Source organism: Camelus dromedarius, chromosome 19 (genome assembly GCF_036321535.1).
Source record: "Camelus dromedarius isolate mCamDro1 chromosome 19, mCamDro1.pat, whole genome shotgun sequence".
NCBI lineage: Eukaryota > Metazoa > Chordata > Mammalia > Artiodactyla > Camelidae > Camelus > Camelus dromedarius.
The window spans coordinates 21,173,068-21,187,068 of record NC_087454.1 but is presented as its reverse complement, the minus strand read 5'-3'; the positions used below and the strand labels follow the sequence as shown (position 1 = coordinate 21,187,068).

General features: G+C 43.3%; 2 protein-coding genes across 2 annotated transcripts in view; one reads left to right on the top strand and one right to left on the bottom strand.

Annotated features, from left to right (window-relative positions):
- LOC105101433 (HLA class II histocompatibility antigen, DP beta 1 chain) overlaps positions 1-4,067 on the bottom strand; it is an 18,618-nt gene extending 14,551 nt beyond the window's left edge. The window contains exons 1-2 of the mRNA XM_064476628.1: positions 3,812-4,067; positions 2,134-2,241 (exon numbers count right to left, since the gene is read on the bottom strand). Coding sequence (XP_064332698.1) covers positions 2,134-2,233 — 100 coding nt within the window. The 5' untranslated portion in view covers positions 2,234-2,241; positions 3,812-4,067. The remainder of the gene's footprint in view (positions 1-2,133; positions 2,242-3,811) is intronic.
- On the top strand, positions 4,050-14,001 carry LOC105101434 (HLA class II histocompatibility antigen, DP alpha 1 chain). Its single transcript, XM_010994620.3, has 5 exons — positions 4,050-4,211; positions 8,553-8,798; positions 9,181-9,462; positions 10,032-10,178; positions 13,107-14,001. Exons 1-5 carry the CDS (start codon positions 4,112-4,114, stop codon positions 13,166-13,168), a joined length of 837 nt encoding a protein of 278 aa, XP_010992922.3. The 5' UTR covers positions 4,050-4,111; the 3' UTR covers positions 13,169-14,001.

The following is a 14,001-nucleotide window of genomic DNA, read 5'->3' as shown; positions in this document are numbered from 1 at the left end:
TGCTGTCTGCGCCAGGCCGAGGAGTTCGGGGAGTTTCCTGACAGGGAGCAGATTTATTAGCCAGCGAGTGGTTTCGTCTGATCTGTGCATTAGGAAGGTCCTCAGTAAAGTGACTGGTGATTAGATTAATGTTGAGCTGAAAGAAACACAAAGGACAGAGCCCTGGTTGGTTCAGAATGGCTCACAGGAACTGCCCTTGGGGCACGGCCTTACATGCTTGAAAAGAAGCTTTTATTAACATAATGCTGATTGTTTCTTCCCACCTTTTCTTTCTCTTGGGAAAGGGAGACAGAAGAAATGGAGTAAATACAAGTTTAAACCCCAGGCTTCTGCCGCTACCCAGGTAATGTGATGGGTGGAGTCCCAGGGTTTAAGCCGGTATGGTTTCTATAGATATGTATGTATAAGAATAACTGAATCGCTTTGCTGTACACCTGAAACTAATGTTGTAAGTCAACTACACTTCAATAAAAAGCAAAATTAAAAATAAATAAATAAATAAATTTTGGGATGGTGAATGTCATGAACGATGGATTTAAAATTAAAAAATAATTTTTAAATGGAGGTACTAGGGACTGAACCCAGGACCTCCTGCATGCTAAGCATGCGCTCTACCACTGAGCTACACCCTCCCCCTGAGCTACACCCTCCCCCAACAATGGAGTTTTAAAGAGGCCACTAGAGCTACAAATCTGTTGCATCCATGAGTTGGATGTTCCCTTTCTACACAATTTTCTTTATGACCCAGTAGTCACGAAGGCCTTCTCGATAGTTCCAGCTTCGCCCAGGGCCTGTTAAGCCAGGTTTTCCTCTTTCATCCCTTTCCATTTCTGCTGAAAGAGTTGGAGGCGCAAAAAGGAAATGGAGGAATCTTCCCGACCCATCAGATCCAAGTTCCCTGGATGTCAGATTTCACTCAGTAATGAGTCCCTCGGCTTTGAAACTGTGCGGGGAGCTCTGGGCCCACCCTCTCCTTCCCCCAGGTGTCTCTCTCACAGGGTGAGGGGACTCCATCTCAGGCCTCTTACTAACCTGAATCCAATGATCTCTCCACCTCACTCTACTCCTCCCACTGCCACCCACCACTCTGCTCACTATTCACTGCAAGGGAGCCCCAAGCTTCAATTTCCAGTGTCTTCCTATCAGCATCTGCCTGCTGCCCAGAACAGCTTCTCCTGTGCCCATCCTGCACTACTCCCCTCTCACCTCCTGTTGGACATCATCTCATCTCACCAGCTATTTCCTGAGCCCACAGCCCCTTCCAGCCCTCCAAGACCCAAGCATCTCCATTTCTTCTCTCATCTGTGGACACGGGCTCCACAGCTGAGCCGCCCTTGTCCAGTTCTGTGTTCACCTGAGGATAAATGCCAGAAAAATTTCCCCTTCCTTCTGTCTGAGAAATGAGGACAAGGGGATGGTGTTTGAGTAGATGAATTTAAGAGTCTTCATTGCTGTTACCCCCAGAAATTGGGGAAGGAGCCTGAGAGAAACTGATTCTCAGGAAGGAGTAGGGCTGGTTTTATGGATGGGGAGAGAAAGGTTGGGGAATTTTAACATAAACGACTTCACCATTCCAGCACACATGGTCTTGGTGGGGAGCTGGAGCTAGGAGGGGCCATTTCCTGTTTCTCACTTCCTCTCAGAACCTACCCTGATGTGCTCTGATCTGGTTCCTGATGTGGGGGACAGTCAGCTGCAATAGTTACCCTGCTGGCTTTCCCCACAGCTGGTCCTCATTACCCTCCTCTCCCCCCCCGGCCATCGCTGTTCCTGGGACAGGGTTCCCGTTTGGTTCTGTGAAAGGGGCCCCCACCTGGAGCACTGGTCCTGTATCTGGGATCCTGGACAATGCAAACTAAACACAGTTCCCCTTTCCTATCTTTTGATGCTGAAATGTTATCTTGAGGACCCCTCTGTGAGAATCTTGTCCCTCCAAAGTCATTTCAGACCACCAGGTACCACTGTGTCCAGCAGACACAAACCCTGATCTCTTTCTCTCTCTAATGGGAATCCTGGCCCTTGGATGAATGTCCGAGCCCCAAAGCCTTTCCCACGGAGGGAGCCCACATGGGGAAAGCCCCCAGGATCATTCCCCAGAGCCAGACCCTCCAAGAGCAGCAGCTCTGCACTTACCTGGGGTGTCTCTGCCCTGAGCCAAAGGGAAGCTCAGCATCGCCAGGGACTTCATCAGAGCTGCCATCCCAGGGGCCCCAGTGACCCAAAAGACTGCCATCCCGCAGCCTGGGAAAGGACAGGAATCAGAGTCAGAGCAGCTCTCACTCAATGGGCCTCACTCTTAAAACATGAGAGATGGTGAGCCTGGACCCCTCCTACATCCCCTGGGTGTGGCCAGATTCCAAAAAAGGAACCAATAAGTAGGAATTGTCACTTTCCAGGCAGAAGCTTGCTGTCAGGCACATGCTACTTCAAGGTATAAGATTCATTGAAGGCAGAATAAAGGGAGGGGCCTCTGAGGAACTGGATGAATCATGAGGGTCTTTTTGGTTTTGTTTTTGTTTTTTTCCTTCTGTTCTCCTTGCCCTGGAGCAGATTGCAGGAATGTCATTCCCGCTCAGTGGTGAGTGCTAATCCCCCTTGCAGGGATGCGGTCTGGGGAAGAGCAAGTCCTAGGCAGTATGTTAAAGATCTCAGGGGATTAGAGTGTCCACCCAGGACTCTGAATTGGTCCTGGAGGCTGTACCAGCCATCACGTAAGGGGTCAGATGTTCACCTTCCCCTCACAGAGGTCCGGTTATAAAGGATGTGGAACAAGGGTCTCTGGGCTTTAATACCAAATAAGGCATGGAAGTAAGTGCACAACTTTGGGCAAATTACTTGCCTTTATGGGCCACAGTTTCTTTACTTTGGAAATGGGGGTGGTAGCACCTGTCTTCTCAGTAACTCTGGGAGGGGTGAAATGAGAACGTACATATAAAATGCCTTAGAAATGTAAAGATCAGAGAGTTTTTGAAGTACTTAAATCATTGATGAATTGAATAAAATCGTACATTATTATTTAACTTAGATTTTCTATTAGAGACAGGATGCATTATAGTAAAGTGGTCAGACACAGGTCAAGAGTGAAATTTCCTGGCTGTGAAGTCCCCTTTCTGCTACTTCCTGGATTTTTTTTTTTAAACCTCTTATGACTCAAATTCCTTTCATGTAAAATGGAGACTATCATGGAGACCCTGCCGTTTATTTGGAAATCGAATTGCGATAATCCTTAGCACCTGCATCTCTTCAAACAGAGCCTTACACACAGTCAGGAATCAAAGAATGTTAATTATTCTAATGAAAGATTAGTTCAGAACACAAAAAACTCTTTACTCAACACAACACACTATTTCAATAATACAATAATACAAATTCTATCATGGCAATATTAAATACTAGAAAAACTTACTATAGTCCCACACCTGTTTACTATGGTTCCAAACCCCTCTGTAATAAAACAGAACATATAAAAAATCTACCACTAGATTTCATATGAAATGACTAGAGAAATTGTTCTTAAGAATAAGATTTAAATAAAAGTGCCTTATATCACCACATTCTTCTATGAAGAAGAAATAAAAAGAGTAATAATTAGAAGTGAACAATTAAATATTGTTTGCCTTCTGTGTGTATGTCTGGAAACACCAAAGGATTCCTCTAAAATGATCAAAGGTGTAAAATGGTAAATATAATATCATTTGATAACAGTCAAACGAATTCCTATATGAAACTAAGAATCAACATGAAATTTTGAAAATGTCCATTCACATAAGTTATTACAAATAAAAAGTACTCAAGAATCAACTTCAATTACCTATTTCCAAACAACACCACTAAGAGGAAGGCGATTATGGTATCTCCGTTTTAGTTTCCTCCTCCTGTCCCCAGTCCCGCGTAGGCTGGGGCTTTCTGGGCTGTGTTGGTCCTAACACTGTTCTAGCGTTTTCTTTTCCAGCCACAGAGATGCCCCTTCTGACGTTTTCTGGTTGGCTGAGCCCCATCAAGCTGTTTCATCTCCACCCACTTCTCCCTCCACAGGGGTAGAGAAATAAGTCCTGGAATCAGAGCTCCTCCTTGCCTTGCCTCATTTTCTCCGCACTGTCTGTCACTGCAGATGCACCTTGAAGACACAGGGAGCCAGACCAGAGTCATGATCCTTCAAGCCCTCACCCTGGCTGCCCTGCTCAGTCCCCACGGAGCTGGCGCCTTCCAGGGTGAGTGCTCAGGGGGCGGGGGGTGGGGGGGTGACCGCAGCACGTTTTACAACCCACAGGTGCTCTTTTCTGTCCCGTTTCTCTTCTCTATTCTTTTCCCTCTTTTGTGAGGTCATCTTCTTCCTTTCACTCCACAACATAGTAGCTGCTGTTTATTGATAAACACCTGCAAGTGCCAAATCTCCTCTTCGTTTTCACAACAGACTTTTCAGGAAGGCTTCCGTTTTAGAACTGGAAAGACTGAGATGCAAAGAGGTTAATAAATGTCTCATGATCCCCCGTCACATCACTGATGAGTGAAGAGCCCTGGTACCTCCTCTTCCCAAGATTCTCTGTCTCTCTTACATTTCAGAGGTAGACTTTTTGAAATGGGAGTCTGCGATGTTTGTTTTTGACTTTTTCCTGGTTCACTCAGTCCTCAACCAACTGCATTCTCCCCTTTGTTTCCCCATCTCTGATGCTGCTCTCAGTGGGGCCGCTAATGGTCTCCAGACAACCCAAACCCACCATCACCTCTCCATGTGTGTCTTACTTGTGTTATTAGTGATGTTTGTGATGTGACTGCTTCCTCCTTCCTGAAATTTCCTTCTTATTCCTTGTCTTAGAAGCATACTTCCTCCTTGTTTTCTTCCTATTCTTTAGTCTTCTCCTTTTCAGTCTCTTTTTATTTTATTTAATTTTAAGTTTTTTATTGAAGTATAGTCAGTTGACAATGTTGTGTCAATTTCTGGTGTACAGCATAAAGTTTCAGTCATACATATACATACATATTCTTTCTCATTGTAGGCTGCTACAAGATATTTAATATGGTTCCTTGTGCTATACAGTAGAAACTTGTTTATCTATTTTATATGTAGTAATTAGTATCTGCAAATCTCAAACTCCGAATTTATCCCCTCTGAACCCCTTTCTCCCCTGATAACCATAAGTTTGTTTTCTATGTCTGTTAGTCTGTTTCTGTTTTGTAAATTAGTTCATTTTTGTCTTTTTTTTTTTTTTTTTAGATTCCACATATAAGTGATATAATATGGTATTTTTCTTTCTCTTTCTGGCTTACTTCATTTAGAATGATGATCTCCAGGTCCATCCATGTTGCTGCAGATGGCATTATTTAATTCTTTTTTACATTCCATTGTATAAATACACCACAACTTCTTTATCTAGTCATCTATTGATGGACATTTAGGTTGTTTCCATGTCTTGCTTTTCAGCCTCTTCTTAAATGTCCGTGTTTGCCAGGATGCAGGACTACACATTCAGACCCTGCTATTATGACTTTATACACTTTTCTTGAGTTATCTAATCCAAACTTTTAAGTTCACTTGCCACGAGGATTCCTGGTCCATGTTACTGGACCGTCTAACTTGAGACCCATTTACTTATTTCAACCGCCCTCATATCAACTACACTTTGTCTCCCAGAAATTTAACCCCAGCATGTTTCTAACAGCAGCACATTTTATTTTCTCTCAATCACTTCTTTATCCTTCTCTACCTTCTCTATCCTTCTCTACCTGTCACTGATGCCACAGTTCTCCACATTGCCTGCTCGTTCTGGATTCCTTCATGTCCTTACTTCTACCCACTGATACCTGTGCTCGCATCTCTTTACTGCCATTCAAACACACCCACTTGTCTCCTTGCCCTCCGCGTTACTGCCTCATCTGCACCCTCATCCCTTCTCACCTGATTGCCCAAGAGCCTCCTGGTCTTGCTTTCAAACCAGCCTCCTCCAATCCCTCTTCCCTGCTGTTGCCACCTTCCAGTACGGATATGATCATGTTACTCTCAAGTTCTTCCAAGAATTCCCATGGGCTGTGGGATACCATTCAAATACCTCCAATTAGCACACGAGGCAGAGCACAATACAGCCCCCTCCACATTCCCCTCTTAGCTCCAGCCATACCGAAGGACATGCAGTTCTCCACGCATTTTCATGTCTCTCTCTGCCTGAGCCTACTTCTCTGGCTAAAAATGCCATTTCCCCCTTCCTCTGCTTTGCTAACGTCAGGTAAATCTCATCTTTGGGAAACCTTACTTAAATCTCATTTTGATTTTATTTTTTAAAACTTTTTTGTGGGGGTAGGTAATTGGGTTTATTTATTTTAAACATTTATTTATTTTTAAATAGAGCTACTGAGGATTGAGCCCAGGACCTTGTGCTTGCTAAGCACATACTCTACCACTGAGCTATACCCTCCCCACTCATTTTGATTTTAATATCCCCTTTGGCTCCCTTCTAGGATCTTGTGTATACCTTGTGATAACTCAGCAGTGATCTTTTCTTCGTCTTTCTCATTCTTTGGAGTCCAAGCAGCTTGAAACCAAAACCCTCATCTTCTGAGTTATATCTTTAGTGCTTGAAGATTAAAGGTTTATAATACGTGTTTTTTTGGCAGAATGAAAAGTAACATGTGTAAGAGTGTAATTTACTTAAAAATGCCCAGATCTTTATCTTTAAGAATTTGTGAATATGAGGTAATTTATCCATTTATTAAATAAATAGTGATTAAGCATAGGAATTCAATGTAGGTAGGATTGCCCTGAGCTTGAAGGAAGAAACATTTGCAGTGTGTTTTAGGTGATGGTTTGAATTTGGATAAAAGAATATAGAGGAAGAATCCAGTGTACAGAATCAAGGAGGCAGAAGTTGGAAAATCCATTAACTTATACACCATTATGTGACTACATAAGGGATATTTTGATTATTGTGCTTAATTTTAGACAGCACCATAATCACCCAAATGGTAACTATCATGAATAAGATGCTTGGAAAACCCCAGAAGAATATTTATAGGCATATATTGCATATTTTGTTAACCATAAAATATGCATGGTTGTATAATGAAAAAAAAAGAATTTGTGAAAATGATGAAAATGAATTCTCCCAAGGTGAACAAACTACATTTGTGGAGCCCAGCTTGTTCTTTCTTTTTTCTCTTTTTTCTTTTTGTGGGTGAGTGATTCTCTGACCACTAAAATCAATGGAAATCTGCAAGTACTCATGTGTGTCAATGGATTCTGTCACCAGAAGCATTGAAGGAGAGGACTGATTCTCCACGTGTCAGGAGCTTCCAGGGCAAATCTTTAATTAGAGAGTTAGACCAATGAACCCTGCAGTGTCGTTTCACCTTAGTACCTCTGCCTTTCTCCACCCCAAACTCTCTCATTTCTATTGTTTCCCTGTAATGCCAATAGACTTTTCTTTGTTGTCAACCTTTTGCTGCTTCTTACATACCAGTTAAAATTAAGATACTATCCCATGGGTGTTTTAAATGCAGCAACTTTGATTTCCAACAGAAACCACACTTTAAAACATAAATTCAGCAAGAAAATTTGTGAACATATGAATGACGATGACACTTTTACATTTGTTATGCCTAAGATGAAAGTTCTGTGGACAAAATTACATAGCCAACCATTTTTATCCTGGAGCTAAGAAAGTAACTTGAAGTCTATGAAAAGAACAAAGATGTTTTATTTCTTTCACTATTTAAAACATTTTCTACTCTGAAACATTTTTACTTTACTCTCTCCTCTTCCCCACCCTGCTCTGTAGCTTTATCACTAATGTGATGTCTGGTCCTGTAAGGATTCTGAAATCCTGTGGGACTGGAGAGGGGGAGGACAAGTCAATATTGCTTCTACAAGGAGTTGTGTTACCTTGGGACAGTTATCTCATCTCTGTGGTCAGTTACTGAACACGCAAAATAAAGCTTTCCCTGGGGGTGTGAAGATTCAATGAATAAATTATGCACATAGCAAGTCCTCAATAAATATTCTTATTATTGTGCTCAACATTACTATCATCATACTGGAGTGATGGATGCTTAACTCTTCAGGGACAAGGGAAACCCCTGAATTTTTTTCCTTTTCATATTCTTTTTTTTTTTTTTCCACATTGGAGTATAGTCAGTTTACAATGTTGTGTCAATTTCTGGTGTACAGCATAACATTTCAGTCATACATTTACATAAATATATTCGTTTTCATACTCTGTTTCATTGTAGGTTACTGCAAGATATCGAATATGGTTCCCTGTACTATGCAGTATAAACTTGTTGTTTATCTATTTTATATACAGTAGTATCTGCAAATCTTGAATTCCCAATTTATCCCTTCCTACCCCCTTCCTCCCTTGGTATGAATTCCCAATAAGTCATTTCTCTCCTTGTTTCCTCCGATTTCTTTCTTCTCCTTACTTTCATTTTGAATTTCTCATTTTCTGTGTTATTCCTTCGTGATCCTAATAACCTTCCCTTTACCTACCTGCTTCCTGTATTCTGTTCACTGCCCTATACGTTCACCCATTCTCCAGCCTCCTTTCTTTCTCTTCATGCAGTGGACCATGTGTCAACGTACGCCGAGTTTGTCCAGACACACAAACCTTCTGGGGAGTACATGTTTGAATTTGATGAAGATGAGCAGTTCTACGTGGACCTGGATAAGAAGGAAACTGTCTGGCACCTGCCAGAGTTTATTCATGCCTTTGACTATGATGCTCAGAGGGGCATTGCTGACATCGTCATGGCAAGGAAGAACTTGAACACCATGATCCAACGCTCCAACCACACCAGGGCCACATCCGGTACTGCTCACTCTTGTCCACTCCTCTACAGTCCAACTGCAGGGACGGGAGAGCCCCTCTACACACAGAGAATGGGGGACCCCAATACGCACTCATGAGTTATGCCCTCCCCATAACTAAGTAGTATTTGATCCACAAGTTGGGTACTTAGGTCATCAGAAGAGGCATTTTCTTCTTATTCAAGATAAAGATTGGGCTGAGGGAGGCCAGGTCAGGGGCATGAGAAGCTGCTACTCTGAACTGGGAGCCCTTGGTTGGAATTGAGGGGAAAGGTGGGCCTGAGAGAGGAAGGCCCTAATCTGGAGAATATAAGGCCTGGGGTGGAGGGTCCTTTGCAATTCAGCCAAAGGCAGTAGACTCACCAGGTTGCATTCCCTCTCAGAGCCCCCTGAGGTGACCGTGTTTCCCAAGGAGCCTGTGGAGCTGGGCCAGCCCAACACCCTCATCTGCCATGCGGACAAGTTCTTCCCGCCGGTGCTCAACGTCACGTGGCTGCGCAATGGGCAGGCGGTCACTGAGGGTGTGGCTGAGACCATCTTCCTGCCCAGCACAGAATTCAGATTCCACCAGTTCCACTATCTGACCTTCCTTCCCACCGCCGAGGACGTCAATGACTGCAGGGTGGAGCACTGGGGGCTGGACCAGCCGCTCCTCAAGCACTGGGGTATGGACGCCCCCACTGTTAAAATTCTTTTTATTTTATACAATTTTTAAAGGTTACTTTTCACTTACAGTTATTACGAAATAGTGGCTCTCTTCCCCGTGTTGTACAGTACACCCAGCAGTTCGTACTTCCCACTCCCCCACCCCTATATGACCCCTCCCTGCTTCCCACTGGTAAACACCAGTTTGTTCTCTGTGTCTGTGGGTCTGCTTCTTTTTTGTTATATTCATTAGTTTGTTGTATTTTTTAGATTCCACATATAAGTGATATCATACAGTATTTGTCTTTCTCTGTCTGACTTTTTTCACTTGGCCTAATGCCCTCCAAGTCCACCCATGTTGCTACAAATGGCAAAATTTTATTCTTTTTAATGTGGATGCCTCCCACCCCTACCTTTGCCATCACCGTCCTGACACCACCTTTATTTCCAGGAGCCATCCCTCAACACCTGCTTCCTTAATCCCATATTTTATCGTCACTTTATTCAAACTTCACCACTTCGTGGGTTCTAAGCCTTCACATCCCCACATTCTCTGCGCTTCCTGATTCCATCTTCTTTTGTTCCCCAGAGGCCCAGGAGCCGATCCAGGTGCCTGAGACAATGGAGACCGCGGTCTGCACCCTGGGCTTGGCGGTGGGCCTGGTGGGCATCATCACCGGCACCATTGTCCTGAAGACCAGGTTATCCGAGAGCGTCCCCAGTTGCAGGGGCCCCTGTGAGTCATCCCAGGGGTGGGGCTATTAGGGACATGGTGGAGAAGTGGGGGTAGCATGTTATGGGTGGTGGATGGGAAGGAGAAACACTTCCACAGGGGTTCTTTGAGCACTTTATATTTTAGAGCCACTGAACTAGATGAAAACAGTAACAAATACAGTGGTCAGTAACATCAGCTGAGCTGCTCGCTATGTACCATGCACTAGTCTACATGCTTTGTATGTATTCGCTTATTTACGTTTGGAGGTTGGTACTATTATTTCCCCCTAGGGAGAAACAGACACAAGGAGAGATGAAGGAATCTGTCCAAGATCACACGGCTTAAAATGTGTAGAGTCTGGATTTGAGCCCAGGCACTGGGGCTCCAGACGCTGCAGTCTTATCCGGTACATCAGGTATAGCCTGTGCAGCCATTGTGTCTCTCCTGGACCATCTTCACAGCCTTGCTTTTCCTCTTTTCTCATAGTGATGTCTCCAACACTAGTTAAACATTTGAAATAATAAAGGACATCCTACATTTTGCATAATCCCAAAGGGAATACATCTAATATATTTGCTATAGATTTTTGGCTTATAATCTTTACCATGTGGTGAAATTGATCAAATTCAGTTTTTGCATTTCTGAGTTAAATTCACCTGAAATTAATATAAATTTTATTTTTTGGTTTATTGGTTTGGGGGTCATGTTATGGATTTTCTGATATTGAACAGTAATTTCATTCCTAGGTGTTTTGTGTTGGTCTCAGCCTATCGACAGTGATGCTGTGGGCTAGGAATGCCCCCCCCCCGCCCCGAGCACTCACTTAGGCATGAGTTGTGGGGACCCCCCAGAGACATTTCTCCAACCAGAGCTAATATTCTGGCTGGAATGGCCCTTCTGGTGGTTATTATGATTGCAAGAGGCACCACAGCAACAAACATCAGAGAACTTTGAAAAAAAAAAAAAAAAAGCAAGATATATTACTGACAAGTCCTAGAGGGAGAGGCGGGGAGCCTGGGGTTCTGTGGGTGGGGTGCCTAGGGTTTCACAGATTCATTCTTTATTGGTGAATTTAAAACAATAGAGCAGGAATTAAAGCATGAGAAGGGAAAAGCAAGGTCAATCAAGTGATCAGTTACTTAGGTCCCCCAGGGCCTTCTGAAGGCCGGGCTCTTTCTGTGGTTGTGTAAACAGCAATTGTTTTTGAGATGGATGCTTTGAAGTGAATGTCTTAGCAATCAAAAGCTTAACGTCAGGCACTTGCATCACAATCCAGAAAGCTAATCGTCAGGCACTTACACTCTACTAGGATAAATCTTATTTGATCAAAATGTATTATATTTGTAACACACTTCTGGGTTCGGTGACATGTCCTTAGTTGTCTCTGGAAAAAAGATGCACCAGCCTTACAAAATGATTTGGAAAGCTTTTGCTCCTTTCTACTTTCTATGCTCTACATAAGAGAGGAACAATTTGTTTTTGAAATGTGGTTGGAATCACCCAGCTACAATGTTATCAGACAGCAGCCTTTGGAAAGTTGTTCTTTGGTTCTGAATTCAATATTGATGTTCGTTTCTCTACTTCAGTTTTCCCTTTCTTCATGTAGTTTCGACCTTCATATCTTTCTAGAAATTTATCCATCTTTTCTAAAATTTCAGACTTATTGGCATAGAGTTGATTATAACATGTTTTTTCATTTTAAAATATCTGCGTATATAATTATTTCCCCCTTTTCATTCTGAATCTCCTCTATTTTCCTTAAAAGTCTTGCCAGAGGTCTATCAGCTTCTTTAAACTTCTTATTAAATCAAAATTTGATTTGTTTATCTTACTTATTTTTTGTTTTCTATTTCATTGAATTCTTCCCCTGTCTTTATTATTTATATACTCTCTTTTTTTTGCTTTTGCAGTTTTTCTAATTCGCCATTCTCTTACTGGAAATTATTAGTTCATTTTCTTTCAGGCTTCCTTTTCCTAATAAATTTATTTTAAACCTAGATGTGTCCTTTTAGGCACTACTTTTGATATACAAGTTTTCATGGAGTACTAAGTCCTCCATCATTTATATTTTCATTCCCATGGTTATTAATTGCATGTTTAAGGTATATGGAATTCATTTATTTATCCCTTTTAATTGATTTAGAATTCAATTGCATTATGGCCAAAGAACAAAGCCTAGATGATATTAATTTGAACACATTAAGGCTTCCTTCATGGCTTAATAAATGTTAAGTTTCCAGGAGGGCTTATTAAGAGTCAGTGTATCATTCACCAGGTTCCCTTCCCCCAGCTGGGAGATTAGGGGAGCACATGTCAAGATGAAGGTCTGTCTGGCTCCCTGAGTAACTCTGATCAGCGGGGCTACCCCGCTGACTCACACTGGGCGTGTAGCATGAGCAAAAACTAGATCTCAGGGGATACGTTACATCAGCACTGCCTCTCTTACTCTTACTATACAAAAGAGAGGTGCTTAAAGAGACTTTGAAGAAGCAGAGAGGCAGGAGAATTAGAAAAATATTTCATCACATAAGTCAAGGGAGCAGAAATTTCAGGAGGGAGGAAATAGTTAATAGTGATGGAGGTTCATTGGCTGTTACCTAAGATAAGTATCCCCCGGGCCTGGTATTAAATGGTTTTGGGGGCCGTTTAAAGAGCAGCTTCATACACTGTGCCCAACTTCCACTTCCTTCAACTTCCATCGCCTCCTTGTTGGGCCTCTCTGGTGTTTCAGAACATGCAGTCTGTGGCATGTTGGAGAGAGTGAAATGACATCTCCTTAGGTACCTCTTGACGGCTCACTGATTCTCATCCAGGGGCAACATCTACTGGAAAGACCACCTTCTTCTTAGGGGCTTGTGAGGCAAGAAACTGAAGGGCTCAGTTGTAGAGGGAGAAAGGATGCAATTCTAAACTGAGAGTCCTAACCACACTATGTCTGTCCTACTGCAGGTGACAATCTTTCCTCGACGGAAGAGGACAGAGGGGAGTCCCCAGCGTCAGATCTGCTTTAAAGCTCCAGTCTCTTTGAATCTCTGTGCTCCTCAGCACCAGTGATTAATGTCCACAGAGACCCACCCCCGCCAATTCCTGCCTGTCTATGAGTCTAGTCGCACTTAGCACCTTGCAAAGGGCCTGGCACAGAAAGCACTTAATATATATCCAATTTGAAGTATGGTGACAAGGTGGCCCCACACTGAATGGTCTACAAGCCTCGGTCTCCTCTGGGACTTCTCCCTAAACAGCATCCTTCCTGAGAAATCCCAGAGATCAACAGATACCTGTGTGTCAGAGCTAGACATCCCTGGTGCTGTCTTGGCAACGCGAGAGCCTTTCCCCACTCTCCATATTTTTAAGTCCCTGGGAGCACATATCCTGGGCCTGTGATGTGGGTGCAGATGCTGCATTTTGTGTCCTGCCAGGAGGTAAGTCTAGGGAACGTTCGCTCTGCCCTGGGTCCTTCTCTAGCCGATAGCATGGGGCCGTGGGAACAAGGATGGTTGCTGTTCACCATGGGGCTGATTTCCTCGGAATGAGCCCTCACATCGTCTTCATGCTGCTGCTTACCCAGCTTGACCCCCCTTTTATTTCACCCAGAATTCTCACCACTTCTAAACCTCCAGGGCTCTTCTCCTTTTCTAAGTAGCAGACAAGACTCCTCTTCCAGTAGACCTACTGTTTTGCAGGATTTCCCCATAGTAAAGTCGTTAAGCCCTTAGTGACTCAGTGTCTTCCTTTATAGCACGTCATATTGTACTGTATCCACTAGTCCGCTGATGTCCCTGCCCCACCCTGCCAGGCTTTACTTTATTCCTCCCAGCTTCTTTCAGGGGCATCTGAAACCACC